The sequence below is a fragment of the Lytechinus pictus genome, chromosome 6, assembly GCF_037042905.1.
Source record: "Lytechinus pictus isolate F3 Inbred chromosome 6, Lp3.0, whole genome shotgun sequence".
NCBI classification, from domain to species: Eukaryota; Metazoa; Echinodermata; class Echinoidea; order Temnopleuroida; family Toxopneustidae; genus Lytechinus; species Lytechinus pictus.
In genome coordinates, this window is record NC_087250.1 from 26501068 (window position 1) to 26517610 (window position 16543).

The window sequence follows — 16543 nt, forward strand, 5'->3', positions numbered from 1 at the left end:
ATACATGATTTACCATAAATCTAAGGAAAATAAAGAAATCGTCTCGAAAATTTGTAGAAAACTTTCCTAATATACAATTATTAAGTGGACGAAATTCCAAATTGATATCATTATTAGTCACAAACTTATTATGTCTCAAACTTGAAAATTCAATTTTCAAAAATTTAGCTTTTTTTACTGCATATCGGAGACTTGAATATATTAATGTATATTGTCACATTTTCAACCCAGAAAATGGAAATAGGCCTTAATAAAATGCGAAATTATCTATTATTTTGTAGGTAGAATTTACTACAATCCCTTTATTCTTCGATTTCAAGTCGGTTGATATAGTTTTTAAAAGAATTAAGACTTTCGGCCAAAATTTGTGTTTTTGGTTAAAAAAAATTGCACATGCACTGTTATTGATCAGATTTATTATGAATATCAGTAATAAATGCACAATCTCAACATTCGATATGAAAGATGATGTATCAACGAGAATATTGGCAGGCTTCATGCCACCATGAGTATCTTCATTTGCTTCAGATAGAAGGAAAATATGCTGAATGTATTAAGCGATTTTGCGCTAAAGTGAGGCCAAAAAGCAACGTCGGTGTGGCAGTCACACCTATGAAAACGATTGCAAAGTGATGAATGGTATGCCATTTAAATAATACAATAGCTCTGATCAGCCTTTCGCATCGTTTGTGTTGGTATGACTAACTGGTATGGAATTTGCTCTCCACAGTAAAAATCATTGGGGGTAATTCTGTCGTCAGTCAAAAAGTGATCATAGTTAAAAACCATAACGTAGTTCAGATGACCGAAGATCTGACATGGTATGTGATGGTCGTTTACCAAAACAAAAGAAATCACGATCAAAATCAAAACGTCGAAAGAACTAACCAATCAGCGAAATGGACACAGCACACGATACTATCACAGATCCTGATCATTATCAGTCTAAAGGCAGTCTATCCAACTTTGCATAATTTGACATAATACATACCAATGGACCAAACACAGTTGTAAATTCAGAAGGCACAGTAGCATTTGCTAACATTTACATATGCCCACAGAGCCGGTCAACATAAGCTCTACCTAAGAGTTGACTTAAGTGCAAGTACTAACACTATCATAGTCCGTACGCCAAGGAAATATAAAGTTCAAAGTGGGAATCATTAGTGAAACAAACACCAGTAAAACTTAAAGCTTATGGTGAGATTCCAATTAAATGTAAAGGTACACTAATTTGACATAAAATGTTACAGTCCAAAATGGTCAACATAGACATTCTATGTACCAGATGTCAAGGTTTCAGCTATCCTTGGGTTGTTAGGTTGCACTGACCTTGGAATTATCACAATGTACTCAATGTACAATTATGACACACCAACACCTAACCCTAAACCTGAACAAATACTTATCACAAGTGATGAGGATCTCGAACAAGCATTTCCAGAGCAGTTCGATGCTATTGGTAGTTTCAAAGGAAAAAACGATGTTTCATGTCAAGGATATCGCTAAACCTACTATAGACGCACCACGCAAGTGCAGCACATTAATTGAAGGACAAGATCAACGTGGAGGAACACGACAAGAATCGGTACTTGTTCATGGAGACGGCAAAGCAAGAAGGCTCAGTGTTCAACAGCTCCAAGTGCACAATCAAGAAAGAAGCTATCAACTTCTTTGGCTCCAAGTGCACTAGATCAGATATCTACTCAGATCCTAGCAAGGTAGAAGCCAACACATTACCCAAGTACTATTACCCAAGGACGAAGAGGATGATGTTCAGAAAGGCCTAATATTGTTCAAATACCTAGCAGCATATATTCCTAATTTGTGGGAAAAGTCAGCACCACTTCGATAACTTCTCCACAAGGAAGTACCGTTCATCTGGGACGATGATCATGAACATTCCTTGAACAGCCTGAAATATGCAGTATCATCAGGTGCATGCCTATAGTTCTATGACCCAGAGAGAGAGGCCTGTCGAGATGGATACATCAATGAAAGATCTAGGAGCATGTCTTGCTTCAGGATGGTTACCTGCTGCGTTTGCATCCAAAGTCTTTCCACTGCACAGTCCAACTACTCAAACATAGAGGGAAATCTTAGTCCTAATGTTTGGTATCAAACGCTTCTATAATATCAGTTCGAGAAGGAATTCACAGTCATAATCAATCACAGACCACTGGAAATTATATGGAAAAAATTCTTACAAGTGCACTGCCGCATCTACAGCGATCGCTTTTAATCAAAGTCCAAGGAAACAGGTTTCAAGTCAATTACCGACCTGGAAACAACATGATTCTTTCCGATTCATTGAGTTGACTTTGTAATCCCAAGGAAGCATGCGATGTACCGTTAGGTGTCAGAGTTAAATCCATCTGCTCTTAGGAAAAAGATTTGCATATGCGATCGACTTATTACTCTTCGGAAAACACAAGAGGACAGAACTTCAGAGAGGAACAGCTAATGATCCAATACCTAGATCATTATGGCAGATAGTTACTAAGAGTTGGCCTGAAACAATCCAAGAGTTATTGAAATCCCTTATGCAGTATTGGTCGTATAGAGATAACATCGGATTATCACATGGAATACTCTTCACGGGAATTCAAGTCATCGTACCGAAGTCACTGAGGAATGATATCATTGGACAGCTTCACCTAGGACACATGGGAAAGTACCAGCTGACTTACTCGTGAGACAGTGTTCTTGTCAAACATCAACGAGGACATCGACCAGTTGATAAAGCAGAGTGAAACATGCCAGAAACATCAAGCAAGGCAGCAGAAAAAAAGAAGTGGAATATCAAGCACATTACTTCTTCTCCACACTATCCAAGATCAAACGGATTAGCTCAGAGGATGGGTCGTACAGTCAAGAATCTGTTGACAAAATGTTCTCAGACTGGCCAAGACAGTCAACTAGCAATGATGAACCTGAGAGCAACACCAGTCGAAAGTTACTTTAGATCACCAGCAGAAATGTTATTTGGTTGACCCATCAGAACCACATTATCAAGTCACTATTTCTCGAGAGATTCTACTGCCACTGATTTTCTCTTGAATAGGCAAGGCAAGGTGAAGGAAGTGCATTATCGACATGCAAGTTCTGATCTACCACCTCTGCATGTAGGACAGCCAGTGAGAGTTATACATCCAAGATAACACACTTGGATACCAGCTAAAGCATCCAAAGTCTGTGAGGAACCCAGGTCTTACGAAGTATCAAAGCCAAACGGAGGAATCTTGAGAAGGAACGTATCACACGTGAGGGAAATTCAATCCACCATCCCCACTCCAAAGCAGGAATCGAAATTAGCGGTCGCCCGGGTGACGTTGGCAACCAAAACTGCCATCATGGTTGCCAGGATGGCAACCAAGAAAATTCCATGTTTTTTTTCTCAAAGAGAATAAAATTCTCTTGAATTTTGCAGTAAGCAAAATTGCTTTTCCAGTCCAAAGTTTACAACTTCTGGATCAGGAATATATCTTTCAAGATCCCATTGGCACAAAGTTTTTGCTAAAAAAGATCGCCCAAATGTAGCACATGAGCCTGCCAATGACTTCTAAGATTGACTGTCTGTTTGTCAAAGTCCTCCCTAAGAACCATAAAGCTTGCATTTTGACATGATATAAGTTAATTGTTGGAAGTTGTGAAATGCAATTTACAGGAGGCCTTTTCCGTGGTACTGATTCGTCACCACATTTTCTACTTTTGAAAATATTAAATAGATAAATAACACAGCCATACACATCTCAATGTTCCAAAAATGCCTTCCCCTTCTTTACATTGGTCAACAGAAAGAGGTTTTTGTCATTTTTGGCACTTTAATGTATCAGATTTGTTTGATTTAAATTGTAAGAATAAAGATAACCCACTCAATTAATTTCTCATACTAGGAATACCCTCAAAATATTTGTAAGAGTTCTTTTTGTCAGAATCCAAGATGGCCGTCAAAGTGGCGGCCAAGGGACAATATTCAAGTTTTCAGAACATCAAAATAAATTCATTTAGTATACGACTCCAGGATTGAAAAGGTGAAGGTTAGAAAAACTTATCAATGTGGTGAAAAGGGGTGGTAAAGATAATGACAATATAGTAATTTAAGTCTGTAAAATGCAGTAAAAAAATCAATTTCTTAATAATTGTATATTAGGAAAGTTTTCTAGAAAGTTTCAAGGCAATTCCTTTATTTTTCTTAGATATATGGTAAATCAAGTATATTGCAAATTTTCATTTTTGGGGAAAACAATTTCAAAATGCACTTTTCTTATTAAGATCAGCCGAATTACCTTTTCATCACCTATAATTAATACCAACTTGTAGAAAATTTATTCATATTTCATATGACACTAATTTTGTGTTCGAAGATAGACCTGATTTAGGAATACAGGCCATAGATTCAAAATACAGATAAAGTGGGGGTAGCTTTGACATGTTCCTTTCAGTTATGTATTGATATGTCATGTCAGAACTTCATCTCTATTACCTGCAGTGCTAGTGTGTCTTATAAATGTTTCCAAAAGACTTCAAAAAATAAATTTCTTTATGATGTAACAGAAACACCCTTTTTCCCTTTACATCCTTCTGAATCAGATACATTTCTATTACCATGCACATTCTATACTGTACATTACGGTGTGTTAGTCATACCAACACAATCGATGCGAAAGGCTGATCAGAGCTATTGTATTATTTGAATGGCATACCATTCATCACTTTGCAATCGTTTTCATAGGTGTGATTGCCACACCGACGTTGCTTTTTGGCCTCACTTTAGCGCAAAATCGCTTAATACATTCAGCATATTTTCCTTCTATCTGAAGCAAATGAAGATACTCATGGTGGCATGAAGCCTGCCAATATTCTCGTTGATACATCATCTTTCATATCGAATGTTGAGATTGTGCATTTATTACTGATATTCATAATAAATCTGATCAATAACAGTGTATGTGCAATTTTTTTTACCAAAAACATACAAATTTTGGCCAAAAGTCTTAATTCTTTTAAAAACTATATCAACCGACTTGAAATCGAAGAATAAAGGGATTGTAGTAAATTCTACCTACAAAATAATAGATAATTTCGCATTTTATTAAGGCCTATTTCCATTTTCTGGGTTTAAAATGTGACAATATACATTAATATATCCAAGTCTCCGATATGCAGTAAAAAAAAAGCTAAATTTCTGAAAATTGAATTTTCAAGTTTGAGACATAATAAGTTTGTGACTAAAAACGACATCGATTTGGAATTTCGTCCACTTAATAATTGTATATTAGGAAAGTTTTCTACAAGTTTTCGAGGCGATTTCTTTATTTTCTTCAGATTTATGGTAAATCATGTATTTCGCAATTTTTTAATTTTGGGGAAAAAAATCTCAAAATTGCACTTTTCTTACTAAAATCTCAGCCGAATTACCATTTCATCACCCATGAATAGCATCAACTTGTAGAAAATTTATTTATCTTTTATATGACACTAATTTTGTGGCAAATGAATGTTTGTACGAAAATCCAAATCCCATGAATATGGCGGCCATTTTGGACGCCATCTTGAATTTGAACCCCATGGGACAATATTTCGATTTGGGAACATCAAAATTAATTCACTACACATCTTACGGATTACAAAAATGTAGGTTAAAAAAATATATCATTCGGGTGCATGGGAACCCTATCTCTCTCCCCTACTATTGATGCAAGGTTGTTATTTTACCCATGTCGGTGTGTTTATGTTGCCCATCACAACATAAAACCAACATAAAGGCGCCATGCAAGGTGCTCTTTGGATATTAAAGGGATGGTCCGGGCTGAAAATATTAATATTTAAATAAATAGAGAAAAATTCACAAAGCAAAGTGCTGAACATTTTATCAAAATCGAACAACAAATAAAAAAATTATCAAATTTTCAAGTTTATATATGCACATCGTCATGAACATTAATTAGGTGGGCTGATGATGTCATATCCCCACTTTCCTTTTGCTTATGTTATTACGTGAAATCAACATTAATTCAATTTTTCATACATGTGTAAATGATATGTATCCAATATGATGAAATAAATTGCGGCAATAAATAACTAATGCACTTAATCAGTTTTCAATCTAATTGTGTTAGTTCTTGGTATAAAAAAATTGAAGAAACCTAATTTAATAATAGAATACCAAAGAACAAGTGGGGATAAAACATCATCAGCCCACCTAATGAATATTCATGAGGACATGCCTAGAACTGTTTCACCGGAACAATGCAAATCTTTATAATTCAATAAGTTTGTTATTTATTTTCCGATTTTGATCAAATTTTCAGCTTCTTGCTTTGTGAATTATACTCTATTTATTGAGATATGAATATCTCCAACCTGGGCCATCCCTTTAATGATAGTCATTTGATTGTCAATAAGTTATACATTGAGAATTTGGTTGTCTGGAAGAAAACGATTTGGATTTTCTGGGACACCTTTTTATTTCTTTGACGATTCAACAAGATTGTGCAGTGTGGACATTTCATACATGAGTGAATCTCCAACCTAGTGTCTCCTTATCATGAAAAGCACTGAAATCCCTCTACGTCCAATAAAGTACTTGATTATGTTATTAATGGTCAATTTGAGAGACTAGTTAATTCGAAGTCTTCGGATATATCTTTTAGGTTCAATACAACAATATAAATATATTTATGGCGACTTATATTGGCTGGAGTAACAGCTTACATCTACAGGAATCACATTTAAGATTTTAATGATTTTCTTTAAAGGTATTTGGGCCCTGTAATTATGATTGCAATTCGTCGTTAGAATTATCGAAACTTTCACACGGAAAATTTGTACCGTAATTTGAACGAAACTTAACTGGAATTCACCTCCGGAGTAGAATTTGAATTCGTGATTGTGATAAGCGTTCGTGATTTTAGTTTGATTTCACACGTTCTAAAATTCGTCATTTGCCTTATTTTTCACTGGAATCATTTAAATTACGATGTTTTTTTTTACCGTGTGAGAAGGCGGTTAATGGTTTAATGGCCCTAAGTTTCATCTGAGATTTCTTGAAATTATGATCCCGATCTGATGACCATCAACTTCGTAGCTCACAAGATACACTCGCGATGCAGGTATCCACAAACAAGACGAAAGTAACACGAGGAGATTCTAGGAGCTTTTTTCTATATCGCACCACAACTATGGAACAAACTTCCCTTGACATTATAAATTCAACAACTTTACAAAATTTCAAATTAAAGTTTAAAAAACCCTTACATATTCCAACAGTATTGTACAGCATCTGGGAAGCTCTTCAGCGCAATATAGAGTAATATAGAAATATGTTTTGCGCTATAAAAATGCATATTATAATTTTTATTTTTATTTACACTTTGTCGCACCATATGGTATAAGGCCGGGGCATTAGGTTGAGGCGCTATTGGCACTTTGGTATGGCGCCACCTCTAACAGACGACCACGACCCACACATGTCACCTGGCGGATTGCTTATATGAATATTCATTAACTGTTTTTTCTTCTTGCAGTAAACACAAGACCATCTGATGCTAAGCCTTTGCGTGTCAATGACCTAGAACTGGTGAGACTCGCAAAAAAACTAGATGCCTCGTTGGTAATGGAGCTCGGGTTAAAATTAGGTGAGTTTGGAAACATTCACCGTGTTTAGTGGTCATTATGTCATTGAATTTATGATGGTGGTGGGGGAGGAGATAAAGCTGGTAATGATCATGGAGCTATAGCTCCATGGTAATAATGGTGGTGGTGTTGATGATGATGGTTATGATGATGGTGGGGTGGTGGTGATTGTGATGATGATGATGATGACTATGATAATGATGCTGGTAGAAATGATGATTATAGAGATGATACTGGTGGTGGTGGTGATGATGATGATAATGATGATGATGATGATGGTGATGATGGTGATCATGATGATGATGGTGATGATGATGATGTTGATGATGATGATGATGATGATGGTGGTGGTGATGATGATGATGATGATGGTTGATTATCTTGCCTCCGTCTGGAACAAATATCTATCTAGTCTGGGAACCATACAACTTTCAAAAATAAAACAAAGAACAATGATTACAGACCGATGATCCAACGTGCCGATGATTCAAAACGAATTCCTTATTTGAGTACGTATGTGAGATGTCTTTGACCTGAATTGATTAGTTTTATTTTATGTTTGTCAGGCATGTCGGACGCCGAGATCAATAACCTTCGAGCCATGTCAAGCAGATCAAAGTTCGAGCATATACTGTTTAGTTGGAAATCGAAGCACAGTCCGTGTATGAACGACCTTCCTGATTTGGCTAAGATTTTGGAGTCGCTTGGTGCCAGTCGTCTCGCTTCGAAACTAAAGAAAGGGGAGCTGAGGGAAAACGAGAAAGAGGGTAAGATATTTTTATGTTTAAGTTCCTATTTTATATTGTAGATTTGCCCTTCAAACACAGTCATGGTGACAGTCTGCAATTTGCCAGTCTCTCAGTTCTAGCTATGAATATGTATATTCAAAAGTAAACGAATGTTTACATTTCTTCATCAGGAGGATTCGCGAAACGAAAATGTGTTACATTTTGTACTCCGATATCATGAAATATTATAAATCGCAAATTGTCCCTTTTCACTTATCATTTCGTTGCCTGCTAAACCGATCTTCCTGTAATAGTCTATTTCTCATGAAATATACGAAAACTCTGCGAAATCAGTTTTGTCTTTATATGTTTTATTTCTGAAGAACAAAGAAGAACGTACCTTCAGCGGGTGTCTGCTCACTCTTCAATGATTGGCGCCATGAAGTCCCTTAGATTAAATCGTCCAAGTATCAATCAAGTCCCAGCTTCAGGTGAAGCTTCTGGTGCGGGAAACTCACAGTGCCACAAATACGTGAACTACCCACTTGAGGACACCCAAGAAAATAAATTTGGACAACACACGTACGTTAACACTACAGGTTTGCAGGATGAAGGGCGCCCTCCCCAAGGGCAAGACACTGCTGATTCTGGCACCAACGAACCCGACTACGAAAGCATCATCTTTCGCACTGAAGATGCGAAGCCAACGGAGAGACAACAGGCTAATAAAGCAGCTGAAGCGAATCCTGATTGTAAGTCTTATCTGTGTGTTGGTCGGGTAATATTGAAATACTGTTCTACAAAGCAAATAAGAATCAATAAAGGAAGATGTATTTACGTCCACTTGTCCCTCAAGAAGAAAAAAAAAGAAGAAGGGAAGATACGTGTAGAAAGATAGAGAGAGAGAAAGCCATATTTTTTTTTTTTTGGGTGGCTGGATGGGTTGGATACGAAGGCACACTTTATCGACTTGTACCGAAAACGGTGGGTAGAATCTCGTTGATGCAATAATCATCGACCTAAATGTGCGCATTGGCAGTAAAAGTGCAATGTTAGGATTTGGTTAACTGAGTACCGATCTAAATTTTAATATGGTTACTATCACACAGTGTCAATTTGTCAGTCCTAAACATGTTGGACGCTTTCGTCAAACGATGACCAAGTACGATATTCTTGACTTGATTCGACCTTTCAGCTTTCCTGTTTTGATGCAAAGAACGAATTCATCTTTTAGTATATGATATAGACATATATTTATGTTTGTTTGTTTATCTAGACGAAATGATTAAGGATGCAAACGGAGGAGAGACGCAAACTGATCAAGATGAAAATTATCATACTTATGTACAACTAAGAGAACGTGAGTAATTTATTCAGACAGAAGACTTTCTTGAGCTTTCTTTAAATGTGGATTATAATTTGCTGATACCGACAACAAAATATAAATACTTAATGTATGTTGCGTTATTAGTGCTCAAGCTTACTCTGTCCCATCGACCATTCATTAATTCATTGGCAGGCATCAAACGTTCTTTGCCAGAATATCAATTGCACCGTACGAGCATTTAATTCTTCCGTTTGACAGTTTAAATAAATTGCCGTGCGTAGAACGGATAGAAATAGCATCAGTAAAACAAATTCAAACAACCATTATGTTAAATTTCATTTTATAGCCGGCATTCGGAAAGGCGGTGAAATGAGAACCTCTCATAAGCGACTGGGAACATCTGCGATACCAGGTAGATTGAGAATTCATAATTCTTACTTTTCCTCTTAAGCACCATTTTACGAAAATATTCAAAATTATCTTTATTGATATTTCTCCGTTCTTTGTTTCTTTCGTTCTTCCTTTTATCTTCCTTTTCTTCTACTTTTTCGTCTTCTTCTTTTTTTTTCTTCTTTTTCTTCTTCGTCTTCTTCTTTTTTATTCTTCTTCGTCTTCTCCTTTTTTTCTTCTTTTTCCTCCTTCTCCCTCTCTTTCTTCCTCATTTTCTTCTTTTCTGTCCTCTTCTTCGTTTACTTCTCCTTTCTCCTCATTTCAAACTTTATTTTTTTCTTACATAGAAAGATTTTATTCAAAATCAAACACGAAAGCAATTCAATTTACAGAAAAATCATGAAGCGAACATGTGTACAATAACTGTACATTCGTACTATTATCTAATGATAAAACAAAATTATGTTATTGACTGAGAACCCTTTCAATTTCACAATAGCGTTTTTATACGTTCTTAAAAGAGCTAAAACACCACCGATCACCTTTACAACGTGTCGGAAAAAAAATTTAGCGTAAAGAATATAACGGTTTACAGTAGAGTATTGAGCGCTAGGGCAAACGAACAAAAATAAATTCTTATTTAAATACACGTCATTGTTCAAAAAAGAGGTTTGGGAGTTTTTAATAAGATGTTGAGTTACAGGGCAGTCCCAAAACAGATGTGAAATACTTTCAACAGAGAAAGAATTTTGAATTTCATATTTCAAACTAAACACACAGATCTCACTACAGCTTTTAACCCATAAGAAGGCGCTTCCTTGATAAAATTGAATTTTGATTTTAACGATAGTTATTTAAACAGTGAGCAAAGATGTGATCCAGTGACTATCTAAACCCATTTGTAAAGCGGTTACACGTAAAGTTATTTATTTCAAATATTTAGAAAGAATTCAGCTTGATTTTTTCCACATACTTTTTATCCTTTCTAGTTATTGACAGCATGGACTTTTCCATTCTTGAACCAATGTGGAACAAGCTAGCTGTTTTCGGCGTTACTATCAATGACACGATGCACATAGCAGGCTTGGTGAAGCTAGCAAACGCTCTCGATCGTATAAGTGAACATGACATTGCGGATACCGTATGGATATGTGAGTTTGTTTGTGCAGAGTAAGAATGTCGTTTGAATTTGTGAACCTGACAATGGTTTTTAAGCGGTTTAACCCTTTCTAGGCCGGGGTATTTCGGGAGTTCATTTGGCCGGGGGGCTCCCAGCCCCCCCCCCCCCCCCTTGAGATCTCGGTCGCCAAGGACTGCGCGATCGCGCCGAAAATTGGCACGCTAGTCATGCTAGTTGTCTAGGACATAATCTACAAAATTGTATACTAAATTGTTTTATGCAAATTGCTATTAAGTGATCATGCTCATTTATGCGTAATTAGTATGCGAAATCATACTGTTTCCTCCAATTCCATATGAAAGCCCAAAATGTTATAAATTTTGGTTGAGAGACTCTTTGTGGTGTTTTTAGCAAGTGTACATGAAAAAAATAAGTGATATCAGATCAATTTCTTATGCATACAAAGTGAATAGAGTTGAGAGCGTTCTATATAATTTTAGACAACTTGTTTTATTTTATACCCAGTGTTACAATATGAGCTCGTTTTCTTATATTGCTATTTACCAACTCTACTCCAGTTCATCATCGAATCATAATCGGGCAATTGTTCCTCAATGGCCTTTTGTTTTACCATGTATATTATGCACAATTTAATACAACTCGTTCATCGTTCGCCGTCTCCTCGCAGGTTGACCACTATAGTTTCGTATCCATCTTGTAGCCGTAGTCTGTTCTACAGACTTTACAAAGTACAGTACATACCCGTCACATCCAGTCGTTGTATCACATTGCCTTGGTGGAACATACTGCATTAAAAAGATACTCTCATGATGTGGGAATACACTTAATTAGTCAATTATTATCACGATTAAGTAATGCTACATACATTGAATAATTATTCATTTATTTATCTAACTATTTTTTTTCCCCGCCCTTTTATTTTCAGAAAAAAATCTAGCTCCATTTTCCTACCCTTTTATTTTCATAAAGAATTCTAGCTCCAATCGCTCCAAAATGTTGATGAATCTACCTTCCAAGCAGTTCCCAATTTACATTTTGTCTCTGGTAATCGTACGGTATCCGGTGGGGGTCGTATCATGTTAATCGTACGATCTCCCGAGTCCTGAGGGTGCTATTATTATTATTATTATTATTTTTTTTTTTTAATTATTTTTTTTTTTAAACAAGTGCACACCTAGTTACCAATAATGCATAAAGCATTTCCATTTATTTGAAAGCAGGATAAAAGAGCATTGTTGATTAAATGCCTTGCTCACGGGCATAGGCGCCGCGGCCGGGGATCGAACCCCGGACTTTCCATGTAAAGCCAGGCGCCTTAGACCACTCGGCCACGGCACCTCCGCTATACGACAACCCTACGATTACCAACGGATAAATGATGATTGCAGGGTCAACGGTAATGTTTAGTGCGAAGTTATATGAAGGCTTTGTGTGGCAATAGTTGTGTGACAATGAATGAAGTCGAGGTTAACCAAACCTTCGATGCTAATGCACTATTTCCATTTCTGCCAAGACATGGTATCGATCTTTTGGTCTAATGTTTCCAAATCAATTTTAATAAGTACAAAATAAAACTAATGCACGGAACCGGAATATAATCCATTATTTTTCATTTTTCCTCCTTTTCATCCAGCGCTGATAAGTGAGAACATGAAAAACGAATACCTGCATAAATTTGATACCGGAAGTATAAATGTTGTTCCACGGGTCATCACGAATAGACAAGACTTTGACATGGGACAATGGACAACTCTTGAAGAGGTCATTAATCGCACAAAGGCTCTCGAGTATCCCAGTCGCATTTTCATCGAGGCCAACGAACCACTTGACCGGCAAATGGTGGCGGAGAAGCTCGGCTACGATTGGGCCATAGAGAAGGATCCGAAGAGTCCGTTGGGGAACGTTGATTTGCTTTACGTCCTGAACGTTGCAGACATCGCTCCTGGGTCAACCGTTGGGGGCGCTGTAGTATCTCAACGCGTGTGTAAGGAATTCAAGCTGACTCAATCTCGAATTGAAGATTATTTCAAGAGCACCATGACAGAATATGTCATAGTCTTAAGGGGAGATGAAGATGATTTTCGGAAACTATTATCAGTCTCCCCATCTGCTGAGCGTAAATCTGGATTCAGAGATCTAATCAACGGAAGCTATCTAAAGGATTGTATTGTGATAATGACAATAGGTCCCCATGCGCTTTCGGACGCTCCTAAAAGCTTTGCATATTACAAACTTCTGCAAACCCCATACTCAGCAACGTCGGATTGCTAAAGAATATATTTGGGTTTCTTCACATGCAATGTTGTCCCCATTGAAATAATTCAATATATTATAAGGTATGTGGTATCTTTACTCTTACCATGGACCTTACTATGAGTCCATGCTCTTACTGTAACGGTAGCAGAATAATCTCAGGAGGGCTTCTGCGAGAAAATGTGACTACTTAAATAAGTTTTTATTGGCACAGTTGATAGCAATGTCATTGCGATGTTATTGTTATGCTGCCACCCCCGTGTGTTTTGTTTTAAATTTATTTATTCTATGATATAGAAATGTAGTATATTGGTCGTTGGAAAGCGGAGGAATTGATCCCTTCTCTAACATCAAAACCTTTCCAATTTATTAAATGAAATCCACAAAATGCTGCCAAAGGTATAAATAATCCGTGTAATTATGTTCCAATGTATTCGAAATAATCGTTTTCTTAGATGCACGGTCCACCGTTCACCAAAGTGAATCAAGTAAAACCGTTAGTTGTATCATTATGGTAATGATAATTCTATAGAAAATTGTGCAGAGAAGGATACAATAATTGCTTTACTGATGATTATAATAACATTGCTAATAATAATAAGAAGAATTATAATTATAGGAAATGTTGAAATAAATTAGACACCTAAATTCTTGCCCATTATTTCATTATTTTTATTGTATTTTTTCCTTGCATCAATTGGTAAATGTTTATATTAGTTTTGATCTGTTTATATTTTTATGTATATATACCTTTATGCTAATGTGGCTTTGTTTGATCGTAAAAACCCGATATTCATAAATCATTATTTTGTGTCTGAAATCTCATTCATCTAGCAGGGTTTTTTTTCCTTCATTTTTTTTAGAGGCATCATGACAATCATTATAGTTATTATGTATAGTTCAATATTTTCTTTGATGGGTTTATGCTTGCCATGCTTAATGGAAACTAAACAATATGAATATGATCTGGGGCCCGTATAACACAAAGCTTAGCAATGATCGCATAACATTTTTCTACGATTGGTTCCATTGAATACAATGTACAATCAGCCGTGAAAATCGAAAGTACAATTAATCGCTAACCTTCGTGTTAAGGGATCCTGCGAGTGTTTTCTCAAAAAATTAAGTATGACTTAAAATCGCACTTAAATGCCGACGCGTATATGATATGCAACACGCAATCTTATTGCAAGCAACTAAGCATTTAAGTGCGACTCTGATGCATACTTAAATCTTTGTGAAACACCCCCTGTTCATATACATGTATGTAGGTAGATGATGCATTGAACTATTTGTAAGTTTATACGAACGACGTTACTAACGACCTTTTGAACATTAACACCGATCGTAATGTGGGTGGCGTTTCATGAAAGGACCTGTCAGACGTTTTATCCGAGAATGGACTGTTTTATCCGACAGTTTATGGTAACACTGCATCTCAGCCAATCATAATCAAGGAAAGTTGTCAGACCAGGGGCCCTTTGCAGAATGAGTTAAGATCAAACGCAACTATGTCATCAAACCAGTTCTAACTAATACATGAAAGTTTAAACAAGTCTTCTCACTAAAGCATGGTACATTTAGTATCATTCAGGAATGAAAGTTGTTTTGTGCCTTTGACGTTAATATCAAATTATTTTTATACATTTATATGAAGTAGTATGTATGCTGCATAATGCTTATTAAAATCTTTGTAGTATTTTCATTTTCATATGATATCTCGATTTTTATTGGTTTGTATATTGGTATTTTGTCTCTCTATCTACCTTTCCCTCCTCGACTCCCCCTCCCTCTCTTCCCCTTTTCTGCCCATCCCCCCCCCCCCCTCAGACTATCGCTATTGCTCTCTTTCTCTATACACAATTGCCCGTTAATATAAACACCTATGAATGATAACTATGTTATAAGTAATGAATAGTCTGGAGAGTTACAAGAACATCATTCTAATATAGGGTTAGTATGGCGCCGTATCCATCTCCCGCTTAAGGGTATGTCAAGATGTAATTAAAGATGCTACGAAAACTATGCATGGGGAGGTGGAACTAAAGTGGTATGGGGTGCAGATCTTGGGGAGGTGGAGCTAACGGTTGGAAAAAAAATCAGCTGTTGAAAGCAGAAAAAGGGGTACAAAATTCGTTTTGCTTGCCAGTGTTGGTATTCCTATGCCTCAGCGGGAGGGTGCATGCGAGCCCATTGCACTCCCCCGCCCGCCAGCCAACGCCCTTGAAAAATAATAAATGGGAACCTTATTTGTCTCTTTGGGCATGGATTTACTTTATTACATTCCTTTTATTTTTCTTTAGAGCTAGTGCATTGTCAATGCATTGGGATCATTTGATGTTCTTCATTTTGATAAAAACTTATCAGGTGACTTCATTGGAAATATCTTGCCGTCAATTCATCAAATATGTTAAACATATATCCAGATCCTGTCATGAAGCTTTGCATCCCATTTAGTGCAATTTGACGAATGCCCGCTTTCGATTCCGGCAATCTTCCCTCGCAAATGGGCTAGAACAGTAGAACGAGACTTCATCAGTCACTCCCGTTCTCGATATCATATCCTTTGTGACATCATCACGTCCATTGACGTCATAGTGCCTGTTTACGTCATAAGTGTGGAATATGATCTTGCTCAAGACGTTTAGATGAAGGCTGGGTGACCGGGGAAGTAAGAGAGCAGATTTTTTTTTTGCCACTTTCGATGACATTAAAGGGGTAGATCACCGTGATAGCAAGTTTATTTTGCTCACGTCAGAAATCCTAGAAAAGCATTATTTAACGAAGGTTTGGGGAAAAAGCATCAGAGAGTAAGAACGTTAATTATTGTTTAGTGTTTGAATTAAGTAGCGTCAAATGTGAACCATTGCCCCCACATGCCATGCAATATCAAATCATATATCCCTATCCATTGATTGATGACGAGGTTTTTGCTCTCTTCCTCCCCCTCTGTCTATCTCTCTCTCTCTCTCTCTCTCTCTCTTCGTCTCTCCCCCTCTCTATCTGAGTCATGAATGAAATGTCTCCAGTAATGGATTCACAAGGGAAAATGTTCCCTGATTTCGA

The 16543-nt window shown here is 36.8% G+C and overlaps 1 protein-coding gene across 4 annotated transcripts in view; it reads left to right on the plus strand.

Annotated features, from left to right (window-relative positions):
* Nucleotides 1–15188, plus strand: part of LOC129263955 (uncharacterized) — a 28827-nt gene extending 13639 nt beyond the window's left edge. For 2 of the 4 annotated variants that reach the window (XM_064101285.1, XM_064101287.1), the window contains exons 6-12: nucleotides 7530–7640; nucleotides 8205–8405; nucleotides 8750–9118; nucleotides 9643–9726; nucleotides 10040–10105; nucleotides 11073–11234; nucleotides 12858–15188. In XM_064101285.1, coding sequence (XP_063957355.1) covers nucleotides 7530–7640; nucleotides 8205–8405; nucleotides 8750–9118; nucleotides 9643–9726; nucleotides 10040–10105; nucleotides 11073–11234; nucleotides 12858–13495 — 1631 coding nt within the window. In that variant the 3' untranslated portion in view covers nucleotides 13496–15188. The remainder of the gene's footprint in view (nucleotides 1–7529; nucleotides 7641–8204; nucleotides 8406–8749; nucleotides 9119–9642; nucleotides 9727–10039; nucleotides 10106–11072; nucleotides 11235–12857) is intronic. The other 2 variants (XM_064101288.1, XM_064101289.1) reach the window with 2 other exon arrangements.
* The last annotated feature ends 1355 nt before the right edge of the window (nucleotides 15189–16543 follow it).